A 16,461-nucleotide genomic window follows, 5' to 3' on the forward strand; every position below is an offset into this window, starting at 1 on the left:
TTATCCAAGCCCTGTATTTTTTAAAGAGGGCTACTTAGAGGGAAGCAGTATACTGGTCCAGTTTTACCAGCTTGGTCCAGCTCCACATGCTGCTTTTGAGCATGAGAACCCCTGAAGTAGACCACAGCTGCTCCCCTAGATATTAGGTGAAAGGTAAGAAAGAAGATACTGTTCGCAAAAATGCAAGTGACACTGCATCTCTGGAGCACTAATGAAATCCCTAGGCAAAATGTTATTGTAGTCCAGATTCAGCAGAGTCTACCATTTGAGCAGATTGCATTTGAGCATTGTGACAAGCTCTAACCACTGGGAAAGGTTACCCATCCTGTAGGCTAATTCAATGCTCGTGTTCACTTTAGGCATCAAGCACTTCGACAGAGGGGTTTTAAAAAGATTTTCTTACATATGCAAACAAAATCCATTTTGGCTCTGATGCGATCCATTCCTGGGATCAAACAATCTTATTCCTCTTTGCTCCTTTTGGTTTTAGTTCTTTCTGCTGCTTTGTTAGAAATACTGTGGGTAGGTATTTGTGACAGAGAACTTTAAAAATGCTCAGCTATGATAAAAAGCGTGTGGCAAAAGGAACCCAGAAAAATAATTGCCAGCCACCATTGGTAACATTAATACATGTCCCTGAGACATTTAAACCTCCACTGCAGGAATTCTGTTTTTGCAGTGTGTCTGCAGTACTAGACTTCTCCAAAGTAAGCCACAATGAAATGCTCAAGGATCTACTAATCAATTGTAGCTAGTAATTTATTACCTCCCCTTAGTAATGTGCAATGTTTAAAGCGATTAAAAAAAATGCAGCAAAAGGGTCCAGCCGTTCTGCGTTCACTGAGATGTCAGGCAAACACCACAAAGTCAAGAAACTGCTACTAATGGTAAATGATCCTAACGTACTAACTCTCCTTTTCCTGCTAAGTCAAACCCACATGTCTGTGGTTTGCTGGGCAGGCAAGCTGTTTCTCTGCAGTTACACACAGCCCATTATTAAATCCCCACTGCAGTGCTAGTACTGTGCAGATAGAGCTGAGGGAGGTTTAATGAAGTTTACTCAGGTGCAGAAAATATTCTGTGGTTAGAATGCATCAGAGTGAACTACACAAACCTTGGGGACCTTGGCTGTACATGGTATTGGGAGTCCAGAGGCTAACTAAAGTTGCTGTGGATTTTTCTAGACAAGCTGCAGTCCTCAGTTTGTGCAGGAGTGCAATCCTGCCTTAAGCAACAGAACTATGATTACAATGCTATCACCAACTGAGAAAAACCAATTACCTTGTACTTGGGACAAGCAAAACCCGTCTCTTAGACACTCCACAAGCAAACTTCTTGGCTATACTGAGCTGCTCTGGGAAAATTTAGCAAGTGGTGCATTCTAGCTGAAGTTGAAAGTGAGATATTTCACCTTAGCAGTTAAATGCCTCAGTGGCCAAAGAAAACAGTTTTCTTACAGCTGTTTTTCTAACTTTCCCCCCTCCGCTCCCTCACTCAGCTGAACTGCACTGTATAGGCACATGATGGAGGGAAAACAAAATACGCACAAAAAGTGACTTGTCTCTTTTTTTCTGACAGCTAAATGGAGGCTCAGGCTGACCTTGGACAAATCACTTTGATAAGTATCTTTTGAGACTTATCTGTGAGGAGGACACGGCACTCTCAGAACTGCCAAAACCAACCTGCTTTGAGCATAGAAAAGGCCACCATCTGCTCCCCTGCAACATCTCTCACTGGCAGTCCCAATCTTGGTAACAGACAATCCAAATTGTTAATATCTATAATGGCGATCTGAGCACTTATCACTAGAGATAACCTATTTTTAGAAACTCAATTTTTCCTTAGGCAAGAACTGTTTAATAATTGGTACTCATCAAGAAAAGAAAGAACCCAGCAAACTGCCTCAACACACCGCAGTGTGATAATCTCAAGCAAAGCCTGAATCAATGAGAACCATTAATCTGTCTGAGAGAGACTTGGTAAGCAGGAACAGTGTCTGTGTAATCACTTACAGCTCATTTAGTTGACAGCCAAGCAGCTGTCCTGTCACACAGCCCTGGTGGATATTTTAATCACAATAGGTTTATTTCTGTATTTTATCAAAATCTACCGCAACGTTGTATTGCCAGCTCCTTACTCTTTGGGAAAGAAAAGTTTAGCACCAGTTTGTAACCCACCAAAGATCACCACTGAGTTGCTCTAAACCTAACTCAGTCCTGCATAGAAACTGAACCTAAATACAGGTATTTTGAGGAAAATCACTGATTTGTACAAGAAAAGTTTTGAGGGGTAGGCACAGTGGCATTTATGTACTAGTGCATTATATATATTTTTTGATTCACGCACAATTGTCAGAAAGTGACAGTGACTAGAGACTAAATGATAAACAGATAACTGATTTCACAATTCAATTGAAGGACCTGAAACAAAAGCCTTAGATTGTGAGAAGAAAAAGAAAATAATACAACACTATTTCATAGCAGCTTCCTTCAGAGACCCTCCTTTGTCACAAGGTTGATGTCACACAATCTTCAACAGTTTAAATATCTCAGGATACATAATATTCACACCTAGGTGACCTGCAGACCGTACTGTATGTCTAGAAAAGACACACATTAGAACTGCGAGAATCTTTTTAAGGGTGCATGTTATTATAGTGCAGATCCTTAAATGTAGTAAAAGATGTTTAAGTTACTTCTGACAAAACATCCCCAAGACCCAAGCCTGTATTTGCTAATTATCACCAGTCATTGGTGATCTGCCATCTTTAGAGGTGTAAAATCTACAATGGTACAAATATTTTCATCTAATCTAAAGATAGCAAGAATGAGAAGGCGCTTTTTCAGGGGAGCAACTTACTCAGCAGTTTCTGTTTGTAGTTGGAGACCAACATGTAATGCTAAGATTATAACATGGGCACATTCCAGCTACAGTACACCCCTGAGCAGTGAGCGTACCTCTCACCCAGACCTTTGTGCTCCAGATCCAGGTTTTTGTGCAATGTTTTCAGGCAGCTGTGCTGGTTTATTAGCATTTCATATTCTGTGGACTGCCGTTCATGCAGCGAAGCAAGATGTTCATGATCCTGAAGCAATGACTCGTATTCAGCTTTCAGCTGCTCCTTCTGTTTCAGGAGATTTTCATTCTCATTCTCCTTTGCTGTCTGCTGATTTTGGAGTAAAGCATTCTGGGCCATCAGTGAAGTACTCTGGGAGCTGAGGGTTGAATTTTCTACCTAAAGTTTCTCAAATAAAAAGCAAGCACTACTTGTTTACATCTACTGGTACATACAACAAACATGTATTAGCAGCTTATATCTGTATAGAGTTAATCAAGAATGCATCCATTGCTTTGTAGACTTAAGACATTTATACACAACTTGGCATTGTTTTGGTATTGCTAGTAGTATGCACCATATAAAGCCATGCTATCAGCAGTCTGAAAAGCATCAGAATAACCTCCAAACCGAAACAACACTGTTTTACTAGCAGAAACTCGAGCCTGACGACCAAGATGAGCTGGAATGCTTGCAACCCAACTGCATCTCTGAATCATGTACAAAGCCAAATTTACCCCAAGTTTGTGTACAAACAATGAAAACTAACTTCACCCAAACTCAAGAAAATTAACTGCACCACTGTATGGGGGCAGCATTCCTAACAAGTCTGATTTCAGTAGATAGGTAGTGCATTGATTTTACTTGTTGCTGATATGCTTCAAATGTAGGTGAGAAATAAGTAAAGAGAACAAACAAAAAATCTGTAAACATGTGAGAGGAAAAGCTTGAAAAGGGAAATTCCCATCAAAAAAATTAGAGGTAATCCAATGCTGTCCTTGAAAACTGTTCTCTTTCTCAAGGTAAGTTTATTTTTTCAAAATTAAAGTAACATTTAAGAGTATCTGCTTTCCACCTGCAACTTCGACATCTTGCCTGAAAGTGTGAAAATAGTAATTGGAACCCCTTGCTACAATGCCTCTTGGAAGCTGACTTGTGTTTTCTTCCCATTTCTTCCAGGCTCTTTTGCAGGCATGGTATTAACAGAAAAAAAGAGCAAAGATCTTTTATTCCAGAAGTGCAGCTTCTGAAGTAACACATCTGGATTTTGCTGTATTGATTTTACACATTTCTCTCTAAATAACTACCTTTTTAATGAAGATAGCTACCAGACATTAGCTACAGAGCCAGTTTCCCTCCTAGCTTGGAGACAGTCAGACCTCAAAATAAGTTCCTCCTTAAGGACCTCATCTTTACATCACTATGTTGGCCTAACAATACAATCTTCTTTTTATTAACTGTCATCCTCTCCACACTGCTATAATCAAATCCAGTCTTCTGGTACAGAGGTGCAAGGCTGTCCTGACCTGGAGTTTGGCTGTCTGCGTCTGCAAGGCAGTGTTGTGCTCCTGAAGGAAGACATTTTGCTTCTGTAGTGTCAGGATCTGATTGTTGAAGGAGACATTCTGTGTTTCCAAATGCTTCAGCTGTTCTTTAAGCAGCTGCTTCTCAGCATGCAGGGCTGCATTCTGAAAGAGAGATTGCATTAAAGGGGTGACAGGAAGGAATGCAACAGCTGTCCTCATCATTTGGAGTCCTATCAAAGATAAGAATCAATTAGTGATGAGCATTCTGCAACAAATGTGCAAAAGCAAACTCTTGACAGCATTAAATGAAGGTAGGACAGATCTTACATGCAGGATTAATCCCTGCAATGATGTTATACAAGACATATATAGCATTAAAGTCCCATGCAGTCCTAAGAGTCTACCAAATTCCTTGGGTATCACGTCCTCCAGAAAACCCACCAGATTCCTAAAAAATCAAAACTCCAGTTCCCAGCAACTGACTCACGATTGCAAGGGAAGTTAAAGAGATAACAGGAAATAGGAGAAGGCTTACATTCCTTTCCAGTTCAATTGCTCTGTCCTTCAGTTTCAGCAGCTCCACGGTAGCTTCTCGGTGTCCTGTTTCCAAATTCTCATTCATTTGGTGGTTGGGAATGAGTTTCTCAGCAGAACACCTCAGTGACCTCTGAGCATACTGCCCATCCTGTTTAGTCTGCTTAAGTGCATCAAAGTCCTTCTTTGTCTGCAAAGCCAACAAGCAACAGCCTTCAACACCGATTTAACAGTGGGGTTTTGTATGAATAATGATGGGATATGCAGTTCCTCTCTTGCACTGTAGGGACTTTAAGGGAGTCAAGAACCATTACCCTGACTTCACAGATGGGGAAGCTGAGACACAGATAGGTAGAGGAATCCATGTCTTTTGGCCTCTGGTCAGGTGTACTTTGACTCAAACTCACTGCCACCTAACAAACAGGCTGTTCTTAGGTGAGATGTCTCATCTGCAGTCTTCCTCAGCCTATGCTCTCATTAAACAAGGTAGAAAAACACCATGGCAATGAAAAGAACATGGGAAAACAGAGATCTGTATACAGAGGTTATGTAAAAGAGTCCTGCCGTGCCCCCAGCCCAACAATTTTGCGGAAGTTGGTGCCATTATATAGAAAGGGACAAGCAAAAACAGTCTAGTCAAAAAATGTTTTTGGTAAGTGTGTGTATGTCTGTGGGGTCAAAGTACAGGTAACTTGTTCTTGCCAAGTTTAAAGCATCATGGACAATTAAAATTCAGTTAACTTCTTACCATATTTAGATCATTCTGTAACTGCTGGTTCAAGTTCTGAGTGTCTTTCAGTTGAGCTTCCAGCATTGCGATCTTTTCCTCTTTCACAGCTAGTGTTGTTTTCAGTGCTGATTCAGTTTTGCTCTGTAGTATCTTGTATTTTCTGAAAGACATAAGAATAGCTTTCCAATGTCTGACACTAGGATATGAGTCACCATATATGTAGGAGACTTCACCTTCACCCATTCCAGATCTTACCACATGTTACATTATATGTGTTTGCTTCATCAGGAGAATGTTTCACCTACTGCCATGGATCGTTACTGATACATTATAGCTGGGGAACGTGCTTTTGGAAAATCCAATCAATTTTAATAAAGTTAAGTATTTCTGTATAATTATGCTGGTGTTAAGAACTACATAACTTAAAAGTGAGTAAGTTTCTCTTTTTCCCCTAATTACACTACAGAAATTTGTTCTCATGGCACTTTTGTACATTCTTGAGAAAAAGAAAAATCTGCAGTAGATTCTAAAGTCTCCTATGAGATGGGTATATTTCTCTAATTAGGTCTTACTTAATATAGGGTTTGCAAAGGAATTCCCAGCAATCAGGAATTTCTTAAGCAACATCTATGTTTATATTAACAGGTGGTTGGATTACCAATTATATGGAGCAATGACAGACAGTGTTTAATGAACACTATTCTTATTTGTGAAGAGAATATGAGGAGGAATATACACTGAAATAACTACCCAGCTACACTACTGAGAGTATAGGGGGGCTGTAGTAACACTGGCTAGCATGGAAAGAGAAAATGGCATTTCTTCCTTCCATCCAAAAAGTTTTGCAAAACTTACAAGGTACTGCCAAGCTTGCCACAGAAGAATATGCTTTATGTCCAAAATTGGTACGGGTAATGAGAACGAGGCAGACGAGAACCAAAAAGAAAGGCAAAGGGCTTAAGTTAGGCTGAAGAAAAGCCTGCAGAGTCAAAAGAATGACTAAGAGAGCTGTCTCCTTACGTGTCATCATTGCTGTTGTCATCCTGTAGCAGCAGCTCTTTGTTCAATCCTATCTTCTCCAGTTCCTGGCTCAGTTTGTCCAGCTCACTAGACAACTGTTGACTCTTCAGCTTCTCTAGGACCAAATCCTATAACAGTACTAACATGATTAGTTACTGTGCAAAGGGTGGTGATAATTATCCAGCACTATAGACTTTTTTTAAAAAGTACTGAAAAAGTAATTGGATAAAATCCTAGTTCCAAGGTCAGCTAAACTTCTTCATCGGTGACAGCTGAGTGCAAAATTAAACTGATTGCTTTTATTTATAGTTTACTTGGAATAAATCAGAAGAATGCTTCTTTTGGCCTTTGTCTCACTCATTGCACTGAATTACTTCTGCCAACACTGGCATCCTGCCTGCCTGCCAAAAGAGGGAATGCATGCAGGCCGGGAGAGACATCCTGCCCTTGTACCACAGAAGGGATGCGTGCAGGTCAGGAGACGCCGGCAGAGGGAGCTCCCACCTCTCAGCTAGGACAAAAAGCTCTGCTGAAAAGCCAAGCCAACACTGGCACACATGCAGAGTGACAGGACTTCAGTATGAAAGTTGCCTGAGATAATATTAAGATGTAATTACCAAGGAACTTGGTAATAGTGCATTTTTGCTATTGACTCTCAGCTTCTTGACATATGGTAAATTACGACCAAAATTTTAAGAAGCATAATTACATTGTCATGAAGAGACAGGACAGCTCTGGAGACTACAGAGCATGGCCACTTATTCCGGTACCTACTGGCCCATTCTGTTTTCATTTAGGTTTCTTTGGAAGAAACTTAAGCAGAACTAGACAATGAAGTCATATGAGGAGAGATTTGATGGAGTTGTACCAGCAGGTATATTGGGGCCATGCTTTACTGTTATGCCACTAAAGTGGTCTGTGTGGAAGTGACCTGAGAAGACATAATACCAGCGTGTATGTTTAAAAGGGACAAATCAGTTTTGGTACACAGCCAAGTTCAAAGACTCCTACCATTCAAACTCTGAAATGCAAATGTACCGTAGAGAACTACATTGCTCATGATTCTGCTCAAAAGTTGTCTTAAACAAGGCATGAGGAAAGAACAGTGAAGTTACTGAAGCACCCCAAGTAAGAAAAAAAGATTATCCTGGCTATCAAACAGGAACAAGAAAAATTTTTTTAAAAAATACTTTGTTAAACAAACTGTAGGTATTCAAGGGTCCTCTTATATCTCAAATTTAGCCACATATTCACTCACATGGCAAGGGAAAAAAAGTAAAGTTAAGGCCAGTGCCAGTCCATGGTCTGTAAACAGGTTCCTTCACCACCCATGAATTCCTCCTGTAGAATCTATAGAAAGTAACTAAGGAAAAGATACACTTCTGTACAGGTCTGCACCACTGGAAATCTGCAGAAGTCTGAGAAGGGAAAGATTGAAGAGAGGCCTTTTCAGAAATGCTATTTTATTTATTTTTAAGGAAAGTTGGATATCAACAAAACTCGCGACCATTTCAAATGTTTCTGATTATTGTATTATTAAATTATATTATTAAATTATACTGATGCTTCAAAAACTAAAATAAAACTAAATCTTCAAGTAACTGCTTACTGCATTAGTCTTGCTAAACTTATTTCACTGAGCTACCACAGCATGGACCATTTTCCTCTGAATGCTCTTTCACAAGAAATCCTGTTTCCAGCAGGACAGCTGCAGCTGGGACAGGCAGTGAGGGCAAGTTGCAATAACCTGAATCTGATCACATACCACATAAGAGTATCAGGTTCTAGCACATACATCACCTAATGCTAATTGTGTATTTTTAAAAGATGACTACTAGGAAAAGCATGGTTACTGCATTCTGTGGTGGAGAGGCGTGCTTGAAGAGATCGCTGCTGCTTAACAGAGCTGCTTACCATCCTCTCACTCTGCATGGAAGCTCTTGGGAGAAAAACCCTGTAGGTAGTTGTAAAGCAAAAACCTGTGCAGCTGTTTTTGAAAGGGTTAGATTGGTCATCTGGGATGGTTCTTGTCTTCACTAAGTCTTTTTTAAAACAACAGGGATGTTAATGTGTCCTCAATAAGTGCTCGAATTTCTAGGCTTAAGAGTCAATCTCCCCTGCTGGAGCTATCCTGTTAGCAAACAATTCTGTGGTCACAGGGTTAGAGAAAGTATCAAAGTCTTTGGTTTACAGCTACCACATGGGAGCTGTGTTAAAACCCTATTCTGCATTGAAAAAGATGTCATTTGGAGACATTGTGCTTGTGAGCACAGAGTCGTACATTGCAGTTTTTGGCAGGTTCCACTTTCCAAGGCAACACTACCCAGGGATGGCTATTAAGGGTGTGAAGATTTCCTAGCCCATGTATTAGATAGTCACGAGACAGCTGTCTCCCTTTGGTATTTCACAGAGCCGAGAAAAGAGCATCTCATTGAAACCAGTAGTATTATTTTGCTTACCTCTCTCAATGTGGCTAGTGTTCTTTTATCAATTGTAACTTGCTTTATAAGATCCTTATTGTCCTTTTCAAATTCTTTCAGCTTATTAGATGAATCTCTGAATTGAGCAATTTCCTTTTCTAGTGTCTTGTTTTCTTTCTCAGCAACTGCCAACTTTACTGTAGTATCATCTAAAATAGCATCTTTCAGCTCCACTTGCTGCCAAAGTCGTTTTGCTTCTTTCTCTAACATTTTTTTGTCTTTCTCAAGCTGAGAGGCTTCTTGTTCTAGGGCTTTGTTCTCCTTTTCTAACCTCTCTAGTCGTTTGGCAGAAATCTTTAGCTCCTCAAGCTTTCTCTGGAGGACCTGATTTTCACTTTCCATTCCCTGTACTTCTTTTTCTAGCTCCTGGACCTTTTTGCTGCTGTTCTCCAAGATTTGCTGAAGTCTCTGGTTTTCAGAGTTGATGCTCTGATAGCTTAACTCCAGCCTCTCTGACTTCTTGGTCGTTGCTTTTAACATTTCCACATTCTTCCGTAAGTCTTCTTTCTCCCTCTTCAAATCTTTATTTTCTGCTTCTATTTGTGCCATTTTTGTGCTGGTAAATCTCATGGTCTCCACCACCCTCCTGAGTTCCAGATTTTCTTCATCCAATTGCTTTTTGTCCCTTTCCATGTCCCCTAGCCGGATGGAAATATTCTGCAGTGTGTCCAGGGATTTTCTTAGTTTCCTATTTTCCACTTCCAGATCCCCATTCTCCTGCTCAAGAACTTCAACTTTTTCTGTCACTACTTTCATTGTTGCTGCCTTCTTTGTGAGCTGTTCATTCTCTCTCTCCAGCCGATGGAGCTCTTTTTCCATTTCTTCCACTCTTTCCACTTTTTCTTTAACCTGGTCAAAATCCTTTTGCAATTGCTTCTTCTCAAATTCCAGCTTGCTCAGTTTGCTACTAGTCTCTGTAACTGTTTCATGAAGGATCTTGTTCTCTTTTTCAATATCTTTTACTCTTGCCTCGCTGCTCACTTGAGATCTTTGTCTCAGGGATAAGACCACTTGATTAAGGTGAAAATTTTCTTGTTTAAGGTCCTTTATCTACATGAACAATAACAACAAGATTCATGCAGATGTTACTCATCTACCTTACAATGTGCAGTATTAATTAGTCCTGAAGCAGACAGGACAAAACCATGCCCATTTAATCCAAGACAGATTCCTCAACAGTTTTCCCTGACTAAAACCAACAACATAAATACATGAAAAAAAAATTGTTACCTCCTGTACATGGGATTCTAACAAATTAGAAATGGTGCTATATTCCTACCAACTAAGAAGGTCAAAGCAGATGAATAAAGTGGACAAGTGACCTTCAGAGAACACCATGGAGAGGATGCTTTGTTAAGAATCATTCCTAATAAAAGGTATCTTTCTGGTTAAGTTTACATTCACATCTTCAGGATCTGAAGACAAAAATTCTCTCTGATACAGCATCAGAAACCACAAAATGTTTGAATATTTATAGCAGTTATAGATCTCATTGAGGACACACTTTCGGTAAAAGCAGAACACACACACCACTGGCCAAATTTCAGCTGAAGCAATTGTGATTTAGACTGCAATATGCATTTGAACCTCACCTAGACTACATCCACAGAAATCAAGAGACTTATACCTGAAAAAAATCAGAATCTGCCCTTTTCTGACAGTCGATACTTCTGTTTTTACTTCCTGCCCTACCTATGAAGTATTTATTAATTCTTACCATAAAGAGTCTATATGTATTCTAACTGAATTGTAGGACTTTGGTGATAAAGTGCAGTTTCCCAGGTAGAAGTCTGGGCAAGAATCCTTCAAGATGAAAAGCACTACACAAATAAGACATTTTGGTATTAATCTTCACCTCACAAATCTTGGAGTAAATTTTAGTACAGGTTGAAAATATATAGACCAGCCTCCAATGATGTGTGTTTATATTTTCTTTTGTAGTCAAATTAATATAGATGATACCTTGCACCTATAATAGGATAGTTTCAAGGCATTGTACATTAACTGCAGCACAGTAGCAAAAGCTGAAGGGCATTTAAAATATCAATCCAGAAGACAAATGCTTTCTCAATTTCTTTTTAAAATACAGCAAAAAAGGCAGCGTGTCTAAGAAACAACCAAACCCATCAGGACGTACATCTGGCAGAAGACAAATCTTCTGCAATAAAATAGGGTTTTATTTGCACATCTTAAACCCAGTTCATGTCCCGTTTAGTAAGGCCCGGGGCTTTTCTTTTCCCCAAAGAGGGAAGGTCTGTCCCTATAACAGCCTGAAGATCAACCTGGGGTTAGAGGAGCAGTGGCTACCAAAGCATGCTGGGCTTTTTCAGCAAAGCATGCTGGGCTTTTTCACTTGAAGAAACCTTTTACCTACGTTTGAACAAGTTCAACCTGCACTTAATAGTTCTCAGATTTCCATCTCCCTTAAGAAAACCAGATGCTCTAAATGGCATCAGTAAATTACCATTATTGAGCATATACTTTTATATTACATTTGTGAAGTTTGCACCTGTCTGTCTTTGTCAGCTTTTAAAGTCTCCATATTGACTTGTAGCTGTTCCTTATCTTTTATCAGGTCCTCGCTCAAGGTCTCCAGATCTTGATTACTTTGCTTCTCTTTTTCAATTTGATTTTGCAACTTCTCAATCTGTGTGGAAAGAACACACCAAAATACATCAGCCACAACTCGGCACAATGACTGTTTGCACTTTAAGTTATTTTGAAGACCAGAGAGGAATCAGATGGGCACCATGGGTCAAACACATAATCCTTCCCTTCTGCAGCTTGCCAGTCTCAGAGGAGGAAATGGACTGTTTTGTTTTTCTCACAGTACCAAGAATCTCCTTCAAGCCCATTAAGATCAGAGCATATGAAGGTACAGGAGTAAGAAATGCTTCACCTGCCTGCCTGAATGCCCTGTTGTGCTGGTATCAGTGATTGAATTTCTGGTGCTCACCTTTCTGCGGGACTTGCCTCCTCCTAGCCTCTCCATCACTGATGGCCTTAATCTACCAGTGAATGCAGGAAAAGTTATTAAGACCATTCAGTAAGCAACAGAATTGTTTAAAAAAATCAGGAACAGAGGAAAAGCACTAGAGTCTCCAAGTCTACCTTCCCCATGCTCTCTTGGCCCACTGTTTTCCCCAGCAGGTGTCAGTACTGGATTTGAAAGATTTGTGAATAAGGTCCCAGTCCTACAATGAACGATAACTTCTTACTCCCTTTTTTTGAAAGTTGTAGTCATAACGCACTAAGCAATGAAAAGCAGTAGTTCTTCAGTATTTCAAAGCAAATGATTCAGAAAGCTAGGCTCCCCAAGTCAGGAAGTATTTCTTTTTACGCTTGTAAAGTACTGTGAGCACCTACAGCTCTGCACAAGTAGCAGCTCATTTTTTTATGTCGGTATTATGGCCTTTGCCAACAGTGAAAATGTCAATGAAAAAGGTATTAACAATAATTCTTACAAGTGGGAAATTGCTGGAGGCTGGGCTCTGCCTATGTCAACATGCGCCTCATTACAGAAAATGTTTAAACAAGCAAGGAGTGCCCAGACTGGAGATAAGAAGGGCTTAACAGTTAGAAATATAACATGTTAAGGCTCATTGGTCTCAAAGAAGCTGTTCAGAGAAAGCTGGAACATCAACTCAGAAACTCAGCAATAGCTGGTCTTCATTAGCACTTCCAAGAAAACTGGGGGCAAGTGAAAAACTACTGTTTACAGCCTGTTTCAATCCAAGAAGTTCAGAATGCAGAGAAAAAAGATAGGTACTTGGACTGCTGTGACTCGACTGTGCCTAAAAGGAGGCTCTTCCATTCTTAGGTCCTCTGAAAACCTTGCAAGAAAGTAAAAATACATATGTGACTTTTCCTTCATATCATCTCCTCTTGTACTACCTGAATAATCCTGTTCTGGCTACCTGACCCTTCCAAACACTAGTCAGCAGACAGCCAAGCATACTTGGAGAATTTTTAAAAGTCTCAGACAGTGCATGAAATCTGAATCCAGTTAAATGACTTTAGCAAGGCAAGATTTCAGTACAGGTATTTCAGCAGATTTACCAAAAAAAGAAACAGAGGCATACAACTTCTGAGAAAAACACTTCTTTATCTCTGGTCCTGTGTCTTTATACTTGCTTGTATAAAATTCAAACATCTCAAACCTAGTGGCCTTCTACGATGGAGTGACTATATCAGTGGACAAAAGGAAGAGCTACGCATGTCGTCTATCAGGACTTCTGACATGGTCCCCCACAACACCCTTCTCTCTAAACTGGGGAAATACAGATTTGATGGGTGGACTGTTCGGTGGACAAGCTTGAGAAGTGGGCCCATGTGAAACTCATGAGGTTCAACAAGGCCAAATGCAAGGTCCTGCACCCGGGTTATCAATACAGGCTGGGGGATGAAAGGATTAAGAGCATCCCTGCTGAGAAGGACTTGGGGGTACTGATGGATGAAAAGCCAAACATAAGCCAGTATGTGCACTCGCAGCCCAGAAAACCAACTGTATCTGGAGCTGCATCAAAAGAAGTGTGGCCAACAGATTGAGGAACTTCTGGTGAGACCCAACCTGGAGTACTGCATTGAGCTCTGGAGTCTTCAGTACAGGAAAGACACAGGCCTGTTAGAGTGGATCCAGAGTAGGGCCTCAAAATGATCAGAGGGATGGAACACCTCTCCTATGAGGAAAGGCTGAGAGAATTGGGGTTGTTCAGCCTGGAGGACCCTCCGGGGAGACCTTATTGAGCCCTTACAATACTTAAAGGGAGCTTACAAGAAAGATGGGGAAAAGCTTTGTAGCAGGGCCTGTTGCGATAGGACAAGGGGTTTTAAACTAAAGGACGGTAGATTCAGACTAGATATAAGGAAGAAATTTTTTGTGATGAGGGTGGTGAAACACTGGAACAGGTTGCCTGGAGAGGTTGTGGAGGCCCCATCCCTGGAAATGTTCAAGGTCAGGTTGAATGGAGCAACCTGATTTAACTGAAGATGGCACTGCTCATTGCAGGGGGTTGGACTAGATGATCTCTAAAGGTCCCTTCCAACTCAAACTATTCCATGATTCTATAAAAACCAAGATTATTTGACATATCATGTATCAGGTCTCCATACACTGGGAGACACCTGTATCCCTCACAGTGACTACAGAATACTGTCTACTACCTTGTTTTCCCATATCTCCCTGAATGGGAGGTGAAGTCCATCTTGACTTGACTGGCCTGTGGTATTCAGTCAACAGCTCCCACCATATTCTGTGCTTCTCTGGTGAAGAGTTCATGCATTTCAACTGCTCTTAATAGCACTGTTTTTAAATGCCATTATTTTCTCATCTGTCTGATGCATACAGTACGCCCCTTTCACCACACAGGTATTCCCCACTACTGGTTTTTGTCTTATTTAACTATCAGACCTGTAGGTGACCCCACCATGCCAATGCATTCATCATCATCAAAAACATCAGACTAAGTCTGGAATCACAACTGTTGGCACTAATACAGTGCCATAACAAGAGGTGCCCACAGGAATGTGCCTGGGGCAAAGCCAAAGGTTGACCACAGTTGTTCAAGTGACTTAAATTGCAGATACACCACAGGTATCTGCTGAGTGCTTTATATGCCTCAATCTCAAATTTTAAGCATGTAATGTAAGAGTTGGAGTGAATTACTCCTATGCAACAGGTCATAAATGGGAGCGTGGAAGGAGTATAGTGAACTGGATTTTTGTAGTTTTCTTTGTTCAGTGAAGAAAACCAATACGCAGAACTGGTCTCTCAACTTGGCAAAAGAATCTCTCCAGAAGATAGAGTGATTCAGTGATGGATACCCGTTCACCCCATCAGAGAAACTGGCACTCTGCTAGTTATAATCTGGTAATCCATGACCAGCATTCCATATCCAGATTCTTTCTCCCCTTGTTCTTTAAAGCATCTAGGTAGCCACAAGCAGGCCAGAGAGGATTGAAATCTTTGTATCAACGTCTCACACACTGAGGTGATAGCAGTAATGGGAAAAGGAGGAATGAGCCTTATATTCTAGATAATTTAGCAAAGGTACAAATGTGGAAAAAACTGATATGGAAGTTTTTTTACACTCAGACTAGCAAGCAGCCTCCTTCCCCACTGGCCCTTGACGCAATTAATCAGAGTTCACTATGCAAGTTACTAGCAAGACAAATAAAGCTAGTGGCTGGGGGTGAACTGAGCACTGTGTTTCACAAGGACAAGCACTGAGCTGGCACTTGAGCTAAATGTAATCACACTTAATAACAGAGTGTAACACATGTATATATAAAATAAATTTAAGAAGTGATGACCTGCATGTTTGTTACAAAGATTAAAAGAACCCAGATCTTTGCAGAGAGGGAGACACTAGAGAACTTCTAATAGCCAAAAGGACAAGTCAAAGAGCTGATCCAGAACTATGGGCAGTAAAAAGACTTATTTAAAAATATACTCACCTGAATTCTCCTTTGTGATTTATTTGACTTAAATGGAAACAATATTAAACTTTCAAACAAACAAAATAGTTCAATGTGGCCATGGCTTCCTTGTCTAGTAGGAACTATCGTAACACAGAAAGGGACACAATCAACAGTACAATCTGACAGGGGCAAATGAGCACTGAAAGACAGCTTTTATGAAACAGGAACGGTCACTTTTGCTTACAATGATGCACTTAGACAGGCAGAGAAGTGGAAGACAATAGAATACACCAATGTTACAACACAATCAAACAGACGGGCCCAAAAACATGTCCAGTCTTCTAGGGAATATGGGTGAATTCCCTGCAATCCCTTGTCATTCAGGAATGCCGTACAGCCCTGCGTGCACTGTGTTAAAAACTGAAGAGCTCTGTTCCTGTAAGCAAATTACCTTTTTGCTAAGCCGTTGATTTTCCTTTTCCAGTTCCACAAACTTTAAGCTGGTCTCTCTGGAGGTCAAGGAGGCATCTCTCAGCTCTTGGATTGTGTTCTGCAAGCTCTGATTATCCTTCTCTAGCTTCAGTATGCGACTTGAAGCACATTCATTCAACTCAAACACAAAGGACTTTCTGGCTGTTGAAACACGAGAATCAGAAGATGGTACTAACCAATTCACAAACATCTCCCTTCCTAGGTCCTTAAGATTCACTTGTATGATGAAAATTGCAGCCAGATCCTTATCATTTTAGCTTGACTGCTAAGTAAACACTTTGCTAAAAAGAGAACCCATTTTAACAGATAACAGTTGTCTTTAATAAATAGGGAAGTATCTGAACAAATAACCATCCTGAAAGTTACTTACTTTCCTAACTCTTCTCAAAGTTGCTTTAACCATGTTAGCAGCATGTTTAATAT

General features: G+C 40.4%; 1 protein-coding gene across 5 annotated transcripts in view; it reads right to left on the reverse strand.

Annotated features, from left to right (window-relative positions):
• Positions 1 to 16,461, reverse strand: part of CCDC88C (coiled-coil domain containing 88C) — a 100,237-nt gene that overhangs the window by 18,977 nt on the left and 64,799 nt on the right. For all 5 annotated transcript variants that reach the window (XM_064460580.1, XM_064460579.1, XM_064460578.1 and 2 more), the window contains exons 13-20: positions 15,998 to 16,179; positions 11,636 to 11,773; positions 9,106 to 10,176; positions 6,647 to 6,774; positions 5,645 to 5,786; positions 4,898 to 5,086; positions 4,363 to 4,524; positions 2,958 to 3,235 (exon numbers count right to left, since the gene is read on the reverse strand). In XM_064460580.1, coding sequence (XP_064316650.1) covers positions 2,958 to 3,235; positions 4,363 to 4,524; positions 4,898 to 5,086; positions 5,645 to 5,786; positions 6,647 to 6,774; positions 9,106 to 10,176; positions 11,636 to 11,773; positions 15,998 to 16,179 — 2,290 coding nt within the window. The remainder of the gene's footprint in view (positions 1 to 2,957; positions 3,236 to 4,362; positions 4,525 to 4,897; positions 5,087 to 5,644; positions 5,787 to 6,646; positions 6,775 to 9,105; positions 10,177 to 11,635; positions 11,774 to 15,997; positions 16,180 to 16,461) is intronic.

This window comes from Phalacrocorax carbo, chromosome 9 (assembly GCF_963921805.1).
Source record: "Phalacrocorax carbo chromosome 9, bPhaCar2.1, whole genome shotgun sequence".
Classification (NCBI taxonomy): domain Eukaryota; kingdom Metazoa; phylum Chordata; class Aves; order Suliformes; family Phalacrocoracidae; genus Phalacrocorax; species Phalacrocorax carbo.